Source organism: Fukomys damarensis, unplaced genomic scaffold, assembly GCF_012274545.1.
Source record: "Fukomys damarensis isolate Sample0158 unplaced genomic scaffold, DMR_v1.0_HiC HiC_scaffold_30, whole genome shotgun sequence".
NCBI lineage: Eukaryota > Metazoa > Chordata > Mammalia > Rodentia > Bathyergidae > Fukomys > Fukomys damarensis.
In genome coordinates, this window is record NW_022900942.1 from 27084976 (window position 1) to 27102590 (window position 17615).

Sequence of the window (17615 nt, forward strand, 5' to 3'; positions counted from 1 at the left end):
TAGGCTACTTCTTTTTTGAGTGTGTACTGGGAATTAAATTCAGGGTCTTCACACGGGGCCACATCCCCCCCCTCTTTCTCTCTCTCTCTCTCTCTCTCTCTCTCTCTTTCTTTCTTTCCAGCCAGGAGCTGCTGAGTCACTAAGTTTCCCAGTCACTAAGTTGCAACCCTCCTGCCTCAGCCTCCTAGAGTGCTGGGATTATAGGCATGCCCCACCATATCTAGCTGTTTATGATTTGAAAATATTTTTTTGTTAAATTTTTATTGAGTTTATTGGTACAATCTAGGTATACAATATAATTACATTCATTATTGGGATCCTGTACCTTTACATGATAGATCTTGATTCTCATTTTTTCCCCTTGTCCCTGACCTCCTTTCACCCTCTCCTCCCCTCCCCATTTACAAACACTTTATTTCCATTTTTTCATTTGCTCATTTTTTTCCTCTCCCTTATTACCTTTCCCCCACCCTTCCCACTTTCCCTACACCTTTAACCCGTTACTTCCTATTTCACATTATTAATTATCTCATTAGGATCTTGTGTACTGTTATAGTTTTTCACACCAGAGAAACTATCCGGTGTTTCAGTTAAAGATCTCTCTATATGAACATTAAAAATAGGGAATCCTAAAATAAAACTAAAAAGGAAAGTAAAAGAGAAAAGGCAATGATGTAAAATTAAAATAATCCTTAATTTGGAAGATGAAAATGGTCCTTGAACATATTTAAGTTGCTTCTTGCTCTTGTAGTCTTATATTATTCTCTTTTTTTCATTTTTTAGAGAATACTTTATTAGTTTCTGTAATCAAACCCACATAGATATGACCTTACATATTTAATACAGTGCATTATCCCTGTAGAAATGGAAAAAAAAATTAACTTTCTAGACCAATATGGCTGTTGATTTCTGTACTATGCCAACTCAGCACAGTAAATTGGCATAACTTTTTCCAAAGTAGACAGCACAGTTAACGTTTCCAAAAATTCAAATTATGTATATATGTATATATATATATGTATGTATATATATTTATATAAAAAGACCAATGAGAGCAGTATGCTGTGCATCAACAGCAGCAACAGCTTTTCCAGGTTCTGCAGTCATCTGAACAAAATTATAGACATTCAGCACACTCCATTAAAAAAAGACAAAAACAAAGAGAAGAATAATACCCAGAGAACAGCAAAGTTCTGTTGCTGTTGTGATATCTGGCACCATTTTTTTTATTAGCATCTTAATCATCATCTGGAGAGAGAACATTCTAGAGTAACATCATTAAAAATAGCTCTGATAAAGCACAATTACTACTACGTATCATAAAGCAGGTACTAGATATTCTACATTCACAGAGGTATGATACAATACTGTCCTACATCTATATTACTAGAATCAGTTTTGGTTTGAAATTTATTTTGTCTGCAAATAAGATTGCTACACCTGCTTTTTTCTGGGCTCCTGTCACATGGAGAATTGTTTTCCATCCTTTCACTTTCAGTCTATGGATTTCTTTTTGCAATAGGTGTGTTTCTTGTATACAACTTATTGTTGGATTTTGCTTCTTATTCCATTCTGCCAGTCTATTTCTCTTGATTTGTGAGTTGAGGCCATTGACATTGATGGTTATGACTGATATGTACTGACTTATTATTGTCCTGTTATGGCCTTTTGTTAACTCTTTTTACTTTTTCACCTTTTCCTTTTAGTTTCTTGCCTTCCCTATTTGACTTTCTCTGTTGGGCCTCATGGTGTTGTTACATTCAATGTCTTTTTCTAGGATATTGTTTAGAATTGCTTATAGTGCTGGTTTGGTATTTGTGTAGTTTCTCAGGTGTTCTTTGTCTTGGAAGTATCTTATTTCCCCATCCAATTTGAAAGACAGTTTTGCAGGATACATCAGTCTAGGTTGGAGGTTGTTCTCTTTTAGTACTTGAAATATCTCACTCCAGTCTCTCCTTGCTCTAAGGGTTTGTGTTAAAAAGTCTGCTGTGATTCTGATGGGCTTTCCTTTGCATGTGATTTGTTTCCTTTCTCTTACTGCTTGTAGTATTTTGTTCTTCTGTTGGGTTTCTGGGATCTTGATTATTATATGTCTAGGTGTAAATTTTTTTTGATTGTGGCTAGTTGTGGTCCTATATGCCTTACTTATCTGAATGTCACATTCTTCCCCTCTGTTTGGGAAGTTTTCTGTCATTAATTCTGTGAACAGCTTTTTTAAGTCATTTGTATTTTCTCCTGCTACTTCATGGATTCCTATCAGTCTTATATTATTCTTCTTTGCATCATCTAGGAGTTGTTGGATTGATTTCTCATGATCCCCTACTGTTTTTAAGAGACCTCTCTTTTCATGGACACTGAGTGCCATCTTATCTTCTATATCTGAGATTCTATCTTTGCATTCTTTTATTCTGTTGCATACACTTTCAATGGAGTGTTTAATCTCCTGGATATCTGTTTGAATCTGTTTTATGGATTCCATTTCTTTCCTATGCTGGGTGTTTATTGTTTCCATTTCTTTCTTATGCTGGGCCTTCATGGCTTCTATCATGGTGCTGAGCTCATCTATTTTTTTGTCAGTTTCTGTTCTAGAGTCTCAAATCATGTCTTTCATTTTGCTTACCATCTCTGTGGTTATCTGGGAAATTATTTCTGTTTTGAATTTTTCTAGAGCCTTATTGATCTGTTTTGTTACTTCCTGTGCTTGAGTTCAGGGTGTCCCGGTGGTTCACTATCAGCCTTCTCATCCTCATTTGTCCTACTGTTTGCCATTGGTGAACTGGAAGTGTGTCTTTGTGTCTTGCTTAAGTGTTTTCTCATTTTTATTTTGGTTGTCGAGCTGTCCTTGGTTTAATCTCTGGGTTATCACCCAAATCTTCCTGATATAGTTGCACCCTAGCTTCTGGGTCTCTAATGACCCACAGACATTCTCATCTCCATAACATCAGAGAAAACAGCTTATCGAATCAACCACAATCCTTTATCCCAAGCAGCAACACAATATGATCAAGCACAACTTGGAAGCTGACCACTTGTGGTAGTCACTAGTCTATCACCCTTAAACCATTTGAATTAAATTGAAATCAAGAAGCAGTCCAGAATGTGTCTGCAGTGAACAAACTTTTCAATATAGTATATTTACCATTTAGGATGGGGGCTCAGACAGTGTTAGGACTCAAGACTGCTGATCTCAGTTAGCTGATGGCTGCACCCCATGATGCAGACTGACCTTGGGCTGCAAGGCCCAGATTGAGTTCCCCAACCTTCTGAATGGTTGAACTCCACACCTTTCTACTATAGGTTTCACATGCCCTTTCTTTAAAGATATTCAACATTGGGAACTCAGAAAAATACCCTCTATGACAACCTCTGCCTCTGCAGAGTGGTTACAAAGAATGGCTCAATCAGGAGGTGGGAGAGTGCATGCACGCATGTGGGTGTGTGTGTTATTCACACACACATATTTGGACACACACACACACATATATATATACATATATTTGTAATATTAAAGTTTCATGGGAGGTCAGATAGAAAAAATGCCCCAAAAGTTGCTTGGAGGAATAATAATGGAAAAAGGCTAAGATGATTATGCTATCACTCAGTAATAAGTGGTGCTGCAAAAGCTAGCTTTCCACATGCCAAAGACTAAAACTAGATCCATATCTCTTACCATGCACCAAACTAATATTGAAATGGATCAAAGGTCTAAATATTAAAACAGAAACACTAAATCTGCTGGAAGATTCAATAGGTAGATCTCTTGAAGACATTGGTATAGGCAAAGATTTTATGAACAAAACCTGAATCACACAGGAAATATCACAAAGAATCAACAACTGGGATCTTATCTTATTAAAAAGCTTTTGAATGGCAAAAAACCACCATCAGCATGAAGAGACAACCCACAGAGTGGAATTTTTTTTTTCAGCTATTCCTCAGTCAGTGAACTAATATCTCGAATATATAAAGAATTCAAAAAGCCAGACCCCCAAATGTAAATATCCAAATCCAAAAAATGGGCATCAGAAATGAATAGACACTTCTCAGATGAAGAAGTAGAAGTAGCAAATAAATATGTGAAAAAATGTTCACTATCACTGGTCATTCAAGAGATGTAAATTAAAACAACACTGAGATTTCCTCTCATTCCAGAAAGAATGGTCACTATCAAGAAATTAACCAATAACAAATGTTAGTGTAGCTGTGGGGATAAAAGAATCTTTCTCCAATATTAGGGGTGTAGACTGGTGTAACCACTGTGGAAATCAGTGTGGACATTTCTCTAAAAAACTAAATGTGGAGGTTCCACTTGACCCAGCTATTCCCCTTCTTGATATCTTCCCAAAATAATTATAAACATTGTACCACAGCCATATATGCACACCCATGTTTATAGCAGCACAGTTTGTAATAGCTAAATTTTGGAAATAGCCCAAATGCCCATCAACTGATAAATGGATAAAGAAGATGTGGTTTTTTTCATGCTGTGGAGTATTACTCTGCCATGCAGAAGGATGAACTTGAGACATTTCTAGGTAAATGGATGTACCTTGAGGCCATAGTCTTAAGTGAAATAAATCTGGCACATGTATTCAAATATTGCATGGTTTCTCTGCTGTGAGAAACTGAAAGGGTAAATAAAGACCAAAATGTATAATAGATATTATGAAATAGGAAGAAAATATTCAAATGGGAACTTGGAAGGGAGAGGGGGAAAGGAAGAAAGAGTAAAGAAGAAAAAGAATAGAAGGAAAAATGGAAACAAAGCTTTTGTAAATAAGGAGGGGAAGAGGGGTTGAAGGGAAGGGATGTAAAGGGGGAAAAATAATAAAGATGTATCATATCTAGGTACAAATTCCCTATGATGAATGTGACCATTATATATATATCTAAAATGTGCCAATAAAATTAATTTTTATAAAAGTAAAATTAAACATGAAAAGTATACAACTAAACTGTTTTCAGTATAGTTACAGAGTTGCACACACACACAAAAGATGATGCTATTAGAATAGCTCTCTGGCCGGGGACTTAGCTCAGCAGTTCGGTGGCCTGCCTTGCAAGTGCAAGGGCCCGAGTTCAATCCCCGGTACCAAAAAAAAAAAAAAAAAAAGAACAGCTCTCTGGCCCTTCTGCATTTTACCCATCATTCCCCTTGCTTCTAGTTACTCTATGGTTTTGATCATATTTTTCAGGTCTAATATTTTCCCCAGTGTCCAGTTTTGCTCTGACTGATCTCCCCTTGTGAATGACCTACTGGGGCTTCAGACTGATCTTGCCACATCCCACGTCCCCAGCCCATCTCTTCTCTTAGCTATGGCTTTGCTGGGTGAAGCGTAGTTTCTCCCTGTTATGCAGGTCAGTCTTGTCCTTGGCCTCATGAATGAGGACAACAGTTAAGCAAGGACCAGGACTGGGGAATATTCTATTCAACCGTAGCTGTATTATGTTTTAGGATGTGAAGAGATTGAATTCAGCCAGCTCATCTTCAGAGATGACTTCCTCAATGACAGCTACTTTGGAGGCCGCCTGCGTGGGCAGATTGCCACGGAGGAGCTGCACTTTGGCGAAGGTGTGCACCGCAAAGCCTTTCGCAGCACTGTGATGCAGGGCCTCACGCCCGTCTTCCAGCCCGGCCATGCCTGTGTGCTCAAGGTGCACAACGCTGTAGCCCACGGGACCAGAAACAATGATGAGCTCATCCAAAGGAACTACAAGCTTGCTACCCAGGTGGGTCTGTCTGCGCTAAGGCACACCCTTGGGTGTGAGAGCTACCCACAGTAACAGAGGTGAAGATCAGACACAGGATTGAGTGGAGTGTCTTCAAAAGGCTCATTTTCTTCTTTTGGAGTGTGGGTTGAGGCTAAATGCTGGACGTAACTGCTAAGTCCTCAGGATTCAGTTCTTGGCCTCATGCCAACCATTTGGCCTCCAGCCAAAGCCTGGAGGTACCTCTCCAGTTTGGACCTGGGTTTGATCATTTCTTTCCCTAGGAAGCCCCATTAGGCCCTTCAGGTTTTGAATCTACTTGGACCTAGGGTGATATGGAAGGTAGGGGTTCCAAGTGACATTAGATGCCAGGCCCCTCAAGGGTCATCAGCGACAGATAAAATCAGCACCAGCTGGCATGTTTTGTTTGATATTTATGGAGGGGGCATTGCAGTGAGTATACTCAGAAGGGTCAGCCCTGACTTGTTTCCTGCTTTCCTAAGTTTGGCTTAACATTCGTCTTAAACCATGACGAGAGATTGACCCCAGTCTCTAGCTATTCTCACCTCTCTCTGTTACAGAACTGGATAGAGGGGAGGAGAGAGGATGGGAGGGGTTGAGAAGGGAGGAGAAGGATTTGGCTTCTCTGCTTGCCTTCCCTTCTTCTTGACTACATGTTGACTCTGGCCCTGGGGTAACTGCCAGGAAAGCTGGGTCTAATTCTTTTACAAACTATGTGCCTTTTCTAATTTAACCTATTAAATTAGTAGGTTGAACTTGGATGATTCTCTGGGGTACCATCAAGCACTAACTCTCCATGATTCTGTCAGATATGGGGCTGTCAAGTGAGACCTTGTGCTGATGAGGGCAGGCCCTTTTCTCTGAGTGTAGTATTAGATGCCATTGTCTTCCTTTCTCTTTCAAATCCACCCTTCTCTTTTCTTTCACTGAGTTTCCCTTCCATTTCAAGTATGATCCAGTTATTTTAAAAAATCTTCTGGACTGGGCGTGGTGGTGCACACCTGTAATCCCAGCACTCGGGAAGCTGAGGCAGGAGGATCACTGTGAGTTTGAGGCCAGCCTGGGCTACATAGTGAGTTCCAGGTCAGTCTCAACTACATAGTGAGAACTTGTCTAAAAAAAAAAAAATCAAAACCAAACCAAAACAAAAAAAAATCTCCTGGAATCTACACTCCCACTCAGAAAGACCCCACACAGTAGGGGCTTTCCCTAAACTAAAAAAATTTTCAAGGTGTTCATCATTTTCTATCCAAGTTATCTTTAAGAAGGAATCAAAATGGGAGACCTCATAGGAAACCCGAAGGAGTCTAAACACATTATCTGACACAGCAAGGGGCCAATCCCCTTAGCCATGCTAGTTCTAGAAATGGTGTACAGATATTCCTCGTTTAAAGACCAACCTGTTTAGTGACTGTTCAGACTTAGGATTGAAGCACTATGGCTTTATGGTATCCTCTTCTACAGTACAGTACTGTAATTTTGGCTGATTGTACTGTATGGTACAGTACTACTGTTTTATGTTCTGTTATACATTATAGTACTGCATGTAAAAGCCAATAAAAGCATAGCCATGAAGTTGGAGTTTTCTTGGACCATTTCTTTGTTCTGAATATGTAATGTACACCCTGCATACAATTCCTCACTTAGCGACCAATTAATTTAATGATGTAGTTGCAGCCTTCACATCTCAGAGCTCCTCTGTATTTGGACAACTCTAGTTGCAATAATTGCTCTTCAGAAGGGGTACCTCAGTGGTAGAACACTTGCCCAGCAAGCACAAGGTCCTGGGTTTGATTCCCCCTACTGAAAAAGAAAAAAAAAAATGTTGCCTCTGTGACTTCAACCAAGGGGTGGGCTTTGGGAATCCATTGGCTTGGCCTACATTGGAAAATCTTCTAACTAGTCTTATTGGGAAATATTCTGAATTCTTCTAAGCACTTGGCTTTCCCTTGTGTTTGGGTGCTATAGGAATGTTATGTCCAAAATACTGCCAGACACTATGCCAAGATCTATGCTGCTGAAGCACAGCCTCTGGAAGGCTTCGGAGAAGTACCAGAGTAAGTGTTTTTGTCTTGCTTTGTGTTACCACATCTGACTTGTTGGGTTTAAAAGGCCTGGAGTAGGGTACTGAGAGGGTGAGAAGGACCACTAAGTGAAGTATTTCATTCGGTCTCTCTGTCTGAAAGCTGCACGAGGAGGGCTCACATGACTGCTGTTGGGTTCTTGTTTGGTTTCCAGAGGGCATACAGAGCGATTCCTAATGAATACTCTATGAATAAATGTATTTGTGGATGGATGGATGGATGATGAGTGGATTAATTCATTCAATAAATGTATCTCCAATGCTCATAGAGAAGTATTCCACTTTTATGAATATTACATGATTTAAACAATAAACAAATATAAGGCAGTAAGAGACAATCCCAATACAATTAGTCCTGTGATGAAACTAAGATATGGTGACATGACAGGGAAGAGTGGATTGGGTAATCTGGAACATAGTATCCACTTTCTAGAATCCTTCAGAGATGAGTTTTATTGGGATCCTTTTCAATAAAAACACAAAATTGAGGGCCAGGATTTAGCTCAGTGGTTCCACTGCCTGCCTTACAAGTGCAAGGATCAGAGCCCAATGCCTGGTACCACGAAAAAACAAAACAAACAAACAAATAAAAAACCCCACAAAATTACAAATTTCAAGATTAACCTAGGAATTTGGAAAGGGCCCATGCAAATTGAAGGCTGGAGTTTAAAGCGATCTAGCAGCATCTCGGGAAATAGGCCACTGCCCTAAAGATAGATGCAGACATTTTTTCCTAGCAAAAAACCTACTTTCCTTTCTTACCATGGGGTAATTTGTGACCATATGGATGATGACAGCATATGGAGGGGTAAGTGTCCTCAGAAGGACTTCAGGGCCAGACCCCGTGTTCAGAAAACCTAACTCGGAGGAGTCACCTATAGGAGGGAGCGTGAACACAAGTGCACACGCATGCTCGCACACGTGCATGTGCACAAACACACACACACACACACACACACACACACACACACACACATGCACGCATGCACACAGCTGGCCTTTTACTTTTCCAGCCTTCTCTCAAAACCATTCTGTTGAGGCAGTTGCTCCTAGAGAGAAGTCCCTGAGGCTCTGGACCCCTATGCCACCCCCAAGTTTACTTTCAGACAAAGCAGTTCTCTTTTGGCTGGGATTTGCAAGAGAAACCCTTCCACACTCCACAGTTTCTGCTTTCGAATTCATGAATGGAGTCACATTGTCTATGCAAATGGCATCCCACTGGGCAGAGAGACCAGGCTCATTACCAACCTGAATAATGCTCAGCACTTGCTTCTGTGGTTTCTTCCCCACAAAGGCTGCAGAATTAATAACCCAGACAAGCTGTGAACCATTTAGTTTGACAGAAGGGCCACTGACCAGAGGGGTTCCTGAGAGGATCCCCTGAATCCTGAAAAATGAAGCACAACAGATGAGAGCTTGGTGGCTGGGCTAGTTTAGGGGTATGGAGCTGAGCCATCACCCCAGTTTGCCTAGTCCTGTCTGGCTGTTATTTGAAATTCCTTTAACAAGACATGGCTTTCATCCTAAAATCAGAAAGAGTGCTTCAAGGCCCAGAGCCTTTAACAAACATTTGCTTTTCCTTCCACCTGGAATGTTCTTGCCTTAGATACCCTCATGACTTCCTCCTCTCTTCCCATAGGTCTCTGCTCATTTGTCCTTTATTAGCAAAGACTTTTCTGACCTCCCCAAATAAAATGATGGCCCCTTCCCCACCTCATGCTACTGATTTCCTTCCCTCCACTTTTTTTTCTTCTTTCCAAGCAGAGCACTCAGCACAGTGCATTTACTTACTTGTTTCTGTCTCCTTCATTTAAATGTAATATCCAGGAGAACAAGTGCCTGTTTTCTTTACTGCTCTTTGTGGAAGAGTGTCTGACCCTTAGAAGCCATTACATGAACATTTGTTGAAAGAAAGATGGACAGATGAATCGATGGGTGAGAGGAGGGATGAGTGGGGTGCATGGGAAGCTGTATGGACATATGGATGGATTATAGTCATTGACCAGTAGGTTATTAGGATATAACTATGGTCAAGACATTCATTCGCAATTGGAGTTAATCCCAAGGAGGAAGTTCTAACTGACTGTGGAAACAAATAAAACCAGAAGTGCATCTTATTCATTAAACAATGATTGGGGGGAATTTTTAGTCTTAAATCTAATAGGCGGCCTGAGGGTGTACTCAGTGGTATGGCACTTGTATAAGCAGGGCCCCAGTCAATCTCTAATGTGGCAAAGACAACCACAACAAGAAGAAAAACTAAGGGAACCCAAGGGAACAGGTATTGATTTTGAAGGTGAGGAGAGAATGCTCTAGAAACTTTTCTTCACATCTTGATGTGTGCCCATGTTCTCCTCCTCCCTGCCAGGATCATTCCTATTTTTCTTATCCATCGGCCTGAGAACACCATCCCATATGCAACAGTGGAAGAGGAGCTGATTGGAGAATTTGTGAAGTATTCCATCAGAGATGGGAAGGAAATAAACTTCTTGAGAAGAGAGTCCGAGGCTGGTCAGAAATGCTGTACCTTCCAGCACTGGGTATACCAGAAAACGAGTGGCTGCCTCCTGGTCACAGACATGCAGGGTGAGGAGAACAGTTGGTCCTGGGCTTCAGGGTCTGGGGTGTTCCTAAGGGAGGGGAAAGAGTAAAGGGAGGAGGAGAGGGAGAGGTCTTCTGGATACCTTAAAGCACCTTTACCTGAGAAAGATGTTACTAATGTCTCGTCAGAAACAAGTTTGGCAAAAGAACCTGAGATGACTAGCCAAATGCAATAATAAAGTGTATTTTAATATTAATGCCAATAATCCCATCCCATTATGAAAAGTAACCAGAGAGAAGCATTGTTGCTTTTCCTTAACAAGCACAAACTCAGAAGCACATATGGGAATCCACATGTACCAAAAGTTACATCATAGGGGCCGGGGATTTAGCTCAGCAGTTTGGTGGCCTGCCTTGTAAGTGCAAGGACCCGACGAGTTCAATCCCAGGTGTCAAAAAAAAAAAAAGAAGATACATCATATTTCATTCTCAATACATGAAAGGGTCTTTAGAATGCTCTAGGCTTTTAAGCTCCGCATGAATTTACAGCATACTTCCAATGCACACACAATATTTTAGGAAAACCAATTCTTGCCTGAAGAGGGATTGCATAATTAGGGTTCTACCAGGACAGTCCAGAGACAAGTCCATTTATCACTTGGTATCCACAGAGGATTCATTCCCCAAATCCTTGGATGCTCAAGTCCCTTTTATATAATGATGTAATAATTGCATGTAATTTACACAAATCCTTTGAATCATCTGTAGATTACTTGTAATACCTCATCCAGTGTAAATGCTATGTAAGTACTTGTTATAGCTTATTATTTAGGGGATGATGACAAGATTTATCTGTTCATGTTAAATACAGATAGAATTTTTGTTAATATTTGGGTGAAGTCTGAGGATGCAGAACCTATAGCTGGGGAAGGAAGGACCAGAGGACCACTGAATTCGAGAACAAATAGTTTGGAAGGGAGTCCCAGGAAACAGAGGTAGGGGAGCGAGGATGTACAACTAAAGAAGGGCAGGTAGTCAGCAGGGGACATGAATACATAGCCAATTATTAATGTGGGCAATGGGGCTTACTCTGTGGGGGCCCATGTGGAGACCATTTCCCAGAATCACCTACAGTGAGGTGAGGAAGCTGGGGTGTCTACCCCCGACCTGCAGGATCACCAACTGAAGGCTGCTTCTGGCGGAGGCTTTGACTCCCTTGCGCTTGCCACCAGCCACATGGGCAAGCTGAGCTCGACAAAGCATGAGCAGAGGAAGTTCTTGGGCAAAGAAATGCTGGTCACACACAAGGACACTAAGCTTTACCTATGGCATGGTGCAAGACTGCCTCACCACCCCTTGGGAGGGCTCAGCCTTTGGGCAGATGACTCAGGTCTCTGTGCTTCAGTGCTCTGGGTGTGAGGTTGCTGTGAGGATTAAATGAGATAGTAAAATGTTTACTGCAGCATTGCCACACATAATAAAAATGTTCCCCATTCAGAAGTAATTGTGGACTTACAAAAATTCACAGAAATGTAGAGAGAAATCCCCATGCACCCCTTCACCCAGCTTGGCCTAAGCTTGGCCAGCTTGGCTTTACATAACTAGATCCCATTACTAAAACCAAGAGCTTGACATTGGCACAATATAACAAACTGGACTACAGACTACTTGGATTTCACTGGTTTTTGGGTGTCCTCGATTTTCCTATCCAATCTTCATAATACTGCAAAGATAATATCAGATCCCATTTTGCAGATAAGAAAACTGAAAATCAGAGGCAATGATTTAATTGCTGCCACTGAGCTAGCAAGAGGGGTCTAAGACCCCAAGCCACATTTTCCGATGCCACGTCGTAAGCTTTTCTCACTAAACCACAAACTAATTGGCAGCCTTTTGTAGTGTCTTCTGACACTAGCAGGGCACAGTCTGTATCATCTTCTTCCTCCTGAGCCCTCTGAGGGGCCCCTTTCAGGCCAACTGGGAAATGTAACATCACTGTCCTACAGATCGGCGGCTCTGCAAATTTAAGGCCACCATATCAGCCCATTTTTTGGAGAAACCTGACTCCCACACATGTAGTCACAAAACAAGGTCTTAACAGGTGACTCTCTATTCAGACTCTGGCTGTGAAACTGTTGCTGTCCCCCATTCCCAAGTCTTTTCTCCTTCAGAGTTACTTTTGCATTAAGTATAGTTTCTCTACTGAAAAACAACACTCTGGAGCTTCACACACAGCTAGTTTTGCTTCTGGGCACCAGTTAACAACTGTGATGGTGGAATATTACATTTCTCTCTGAATGACTTGTGGTGGTGCAGTGTTTCAGAATGGTGTTTGTTTACTCTCTTCTGTTGAGAAAATTCTTTTTATTATCTTCGTCATTCTGGAATGAGATAGCACATCTCTTCTCTAAGCAGTGTCTTCACTTGTTATAATTATACCGAGACACTGGAATAAGGATTGATACAGACAAGCAAACAAACACAAAACTCTATCATCACTTTCTTGGATGCCTAAAAGTTATCCAATCCCTGGGTACATAGGCTTGTTTATAGGATTGTGAGGCGGGGCTGCAGGTTTGTGGAATAAAAGGCCAGGTTGTGATTTAGAATTAAGACCTGTGCACTGGCAATAAATACTGCTAGGTTTCTAAGGCCGTATCACTGAAAAAACCTAAGAACTCAAATTTTAGAGAATGGACTCCTGATACTGCCAATTTCCCTCTTTCTATCAGAAATAAGCTGTAAGTCATTATGATTCTCAACTCAGCTTGACAACAGCATGCTAGAATTTAATTTATTGGCCCCTAGTGATTGTGAATAACCTTGGTTGAATTAGTGACAAATTACTATATCAAGAGAGAGAAATTTCTTTTAAAATATTATATTCCCTTTTTCTAAACTGAAAACGACAGCTGGTAATTATGAGAAGCAAGGGAAAGCAATTCTCTTGAGTTCAGGGACCTTTTGCCAAATGACTTTTTTAAAATTGCACTTCTAAGAAGCTTAGAGCTATAAATTTTAAATACAATTTTCCATGAAACATGATGTCCAAAGAGAGCTCTTACAATTTGGTGTCTTTTAAAAAACATAGACCTTGTAATAAAAGCTATGTGAAGCATTTTTACATACGTTCAAGTTGTTAGCAGCTCTGAAAGAATGAGATGAATTAGTTACCAACTGTGAAAGAGGCTTTTAAAATACCCACTGGCACCCCCAAAGCGCCGTGTCTAATTTAGCTCACAGGTGCACTGTAGAAAAGCTGGCTCATTGCTTCTGTCTGACTAACCATTCTCAATAGCAGCATGTCCTGTATTTTTGCCATGTTACGGGCAGACATTGCTGAATTGAGCGTTAACCCTTCAAACTTCCCTTTCTTGGGCCTCTGGGATGGAGAACCACAGAATTAGATCACCATCAGATCTGATTACTATAGTTGGCTTAATGCGGGGAGGTGGACACTGGCTCCTTCTTCTATGGAACAGACTAGTTGCTAGGCTGCCTGGCCCCTCTGTGGATAGGTCATGTGGTGGCAGGGACAGCACTGCTTACAGCCCAGCCCACGTAGGACCAGACTCAAAAGAGAAAGAGGTGGGGATAAGACCCTGGCACAGTGTCCAGCAGGTCAGACACTGGTGGAGTGACATTTTGGATGCTGTGTCCTGTGAGAAGAGTGGATGGCACAGTGAGGTCCACTGAGATTGGACAAGTGCCCAGATCCACCAGTGCAGGGAGACAGCCACAGAATGGATACCTGATTGGAGCAGAGATGCTAGAAAGGCCCAGGAGCCTCCACAATCAGGCATCAGAGAGGTGTGTTTCCTTCCTGCTAGGCCCGAGATAGTTCAAGGAGGCAGACTGTGAATAGGGACAAGGGAGCAAGGCTATTTTCTACTACAGAAGCTGAGGGCACCTCTTGCTCTCCTCACCATAGAAGAGAGTAGTTGTCCATTCTCCTTGCATTCCTGCTTCCTACCTATTCTTCCAACTGCCCCTGCTGGAAAGGTAGGAGCAAAATATAACTCTTATCCTTGGAATTCTACCAGAAACATCTAGGGCTCTGCTGAGCCCTAGTGGGAAACACAAGTGCTTGTTTTATTGCTTTGTCTCTGGTAACCTCCCCCCCCAGCCACAGCTCAATGGATAGAAGTCAGGACGAGTGTCAAAGGGTCAGACCATGGGTTCCAAATGTCAGTGTCCCTAGACCACTGGCTAAAAGTCTTCTTTATGTCAGGAACTATTTTCTTGGATCCGAAGCTGATCCAGAAAACCTTCAGCCCTGAGATGGGAAGTCATCTTCATGGAGATGGGAAATTGCATATCAGAACTCTGGCTTTGACCTGAGCCAATGTGACCTTGAGCTTTCTCACTGTTGACATTGAACACTGTGGTCCATGCCCACTCTTCCTTCCATTGTGCAATGATTTCCACTTTCAGTGAGGAAGAGGGGACCAGACCTAAGGCAGAGCTTTTCTGGGGAGACAGCACATGGGAAAGTGATACGCCTCCAATGTACCACAGACCAGCGGGTTCCCTCCTCTATCTCGGGGGCCAAATGAGGCACAGCTGGACTCCCCAGCACTGCCCTCTTTCAGAGGTCTGCCCTCCCCTTTGGCACCCTCCCCCCAAGAAGGTGTAGGTCAAAGAGGCTGTCAGCTCTGGGGCTGGAACCAGGAGGAAAGTGTGTTTATGCAGGAAGGGGTATGATAACAGTTGTCCTTACCCCTGCTCCTAAAGTAGACAGATCCCAAATAATTCAAACTCCATCTTCTCTCTCTCTCCCTCCCTTCCGCTCTCTCTCTTTCTCCCTCTCCATAGGTGTAGGAATGAAGTTAACCGACGTTGGCATAGCAACACTGGCTAAAGGGTGAGTAGGAAGAAATCCAGTGCCTGTCATTTAACCCTGGGCTTCCCAACACCTTCCAGGCAAATGCTGTTAAACTGACGCTGGCAAAGTAGATTTCTTGTCCTCTCTGTGGCTGACAAATGTCTTGGGATTAATTCAGTTCACGTCTCTCACTTACATAAAATATTTGCGGACTTTGTTCTCCCAAGGAAACACATTTGTTTCTTAACTTTGAAACAAACAAGAACTGTTGCAAACACATTTCAAGGTTACTCACAGGAGTGCCATGGAGAAAAAAAAAAAAAATTCCAGGACCAGGGATTTAGCTCAGTGGTTCCACCACCTGCCTCCCTCGAAAGCACAAGGACCCAAGTTTGATCCCTGGTACCAAAAAATAAAATATAAAAATAAAATAAATAAATAAAAATAATGCCAGCATTATTAGGATGTCTTTTATCTAGAATATTTCATTTTTCTACATTTAATATCATCCCTGTTAAAAAACTTCTTTTAGAATTTATTTTTTTTTTTTTTGCAATTGGGCACAGTGAAGTCAACTTGTATGTTTTTCACTTATTTTCCTCTAAAAGTACTTTAAGCAGCTGACAAACACTCGTTATGTTTATTACAGGAACCAAGGAAGAGCGGTGACTGTTACTTGTGCTTGATGGTGGTTTGTTTTGTTAGTTTAGCGGAGGGTGTCAGTTTGCTCAGTTGCCAGCCCAGATGATGCTATATTCTACCAGGGTATCTTTTTATCAAACTGTCCTTCCTTGATGCAAGGAGGAAGTAGGATAGGTGTGGTTCTTGGCAAAAGTGAAATTCTCCTGCAGCTGGCCTGCCTTTGTGACTGACTGCTCTTCCCACACACTAAGACCGTCTGCAAGGAGGAAGAGAAGAGGGCAGGCAGCCTTGGAGGGGATGGCTTGTTTTAAATGTAGGTTTCATTGTTGAGTAGATACAGTGAGCCTGACTGATGAGAAGCTGACTGCCACTGAAGAGGAAGGGGCACATCGAGACATTAGTTAGGGGGCACAAGGAGAAGCTCCAGGTCAGTCAGTAGCCAGAAGACATGAGGCCAAACACAGACAAGAGCCTTTAAGAAGCTTTTTCAGGAAGGAATGGCCAGGCAGGGTAAGCAGGAGTAAGATCGGCTAGCTTGAAAGTTTGCAATGGGCTCTGGTGCCCAGGGGCCCTCCTTGGTGGTCTGCTTCCTGGTGTGGTATGACTAGGTGGGCAGATGGCAGTCTGAGTGTGAGAGCCTGATGAAGGTGGTGGGTATGGGCACTGGATGGGTGGTCTGCGTATGGGAGATGTCCTGAAGCTGTGTCCCCTACCATCTCCAGGAATCTGCTAGCTCTGACAGTGGGCAGTCTGCCTAGGGTCAGTAAGGCCCAGATGTCAGAAATACAGAAAATATAATGGGGTGATGAATATAGCCCACTTGTCCGTGACTAGGTGACTCATTTACACACGCTTTCTGGATATTTCAGATGATGGGCATCAGCAATGCTCTAACACATATGTTAACTTTTAACTTTAAAAAAGGATGGAGAAAAGTAGAGGGATTCAAACAAGTAAAAAGGGACTACTCTTTCAACCTCAGGATCATGAAATTCTTCACTAATTACACAAAGCTTCTAACTGAGCCTTAGAACCAAGATACAGTTTGGCCATCTTCCTCTAAAGTGAGTCCTCCTGGAAAATGCTCAGCAATAATAAAATATAATGTTGGACTTTTCTCCCATACTCCTCGGCCAGTGCTACCTGAAAGCCTGGTTGTCATAGGCTTTGGGGAACTTGGTCATGGCCATGGCTTGTGAAGGGAATACATCAGGAGGGATGATGATGCAGGAAAATAGCAGGGGCGTTAGCAAGACTTCCTTCAAATCTGGACCACTTCCACTTGTTCTGGTGGGAACCTTGCTTCTGGGCATCAGGGGTATTTTGTCTACTGTACCTGAAGAGGGTGGTAACTATGCATCCCAGTTTCCCCATGACAGAACCCTTTTGTACTGATGGCCTTGCATCCCACCCACTTTAGCATTTGTCCTGGATGAACTCGCACTTAAAAGCATTCATGGGCATTTCCACTTAGAAAACAAATTATGGAAGTCTCTGGACCCCAAGGGCATTTCCCAAAGGGAGCCTTTCTTTAAAGACTAAATGATCTTCTCTGCAGGACATGACAAATCTGGGCATCAGCTAGGCCAGGTTTGAGGCTGGCTTCCCATCATAGCAGCTGTGTGGGCACACAACTCAGCTATAGAATGGGGACACTCAGTCTCGCTTGTGGACAAATAGACCCTAAAGCTTGGTGTGAGCTACATAACTACTAGTTTGTTGTTGTTGTTGTTTGGGACAAGGTCTCCTTTTGTAGTTCAGGCTGGCCTTGAACTTACTGTGGAGCCCACATTG

At 42.1% G+C, this 17615-nt stretch overlaps 1 protein-coding gene across 1 annotated transcript in view; it reads left to right on the plus strand.

Moving 5' to 3' along the window:
- Alpk2 (alpha kinase 2) overlaps positions 1-17615 on the plus strand; it is a 151973-nt gene that overhangs the window by 114560 nt on the left and 19798 nt on the right. The window contains exons 10-13 of the mRNA XM_033757531.1: positions 5456-5730; positions 7699-7787; positions 10182-10399; positions 15170-15218. Of these exons, the coding sequence (XP_033613422.1) occupies positions 5456-5730; positions 7699-7787; positions 10182-10399; positions 15170-15218 (631 nt within the window). The remainder of the gene's footprint in view (positions 1-5455; positions 5731-7698; positions 7788-10181; positions 10400-15169; positions 15219-17615) is intronic.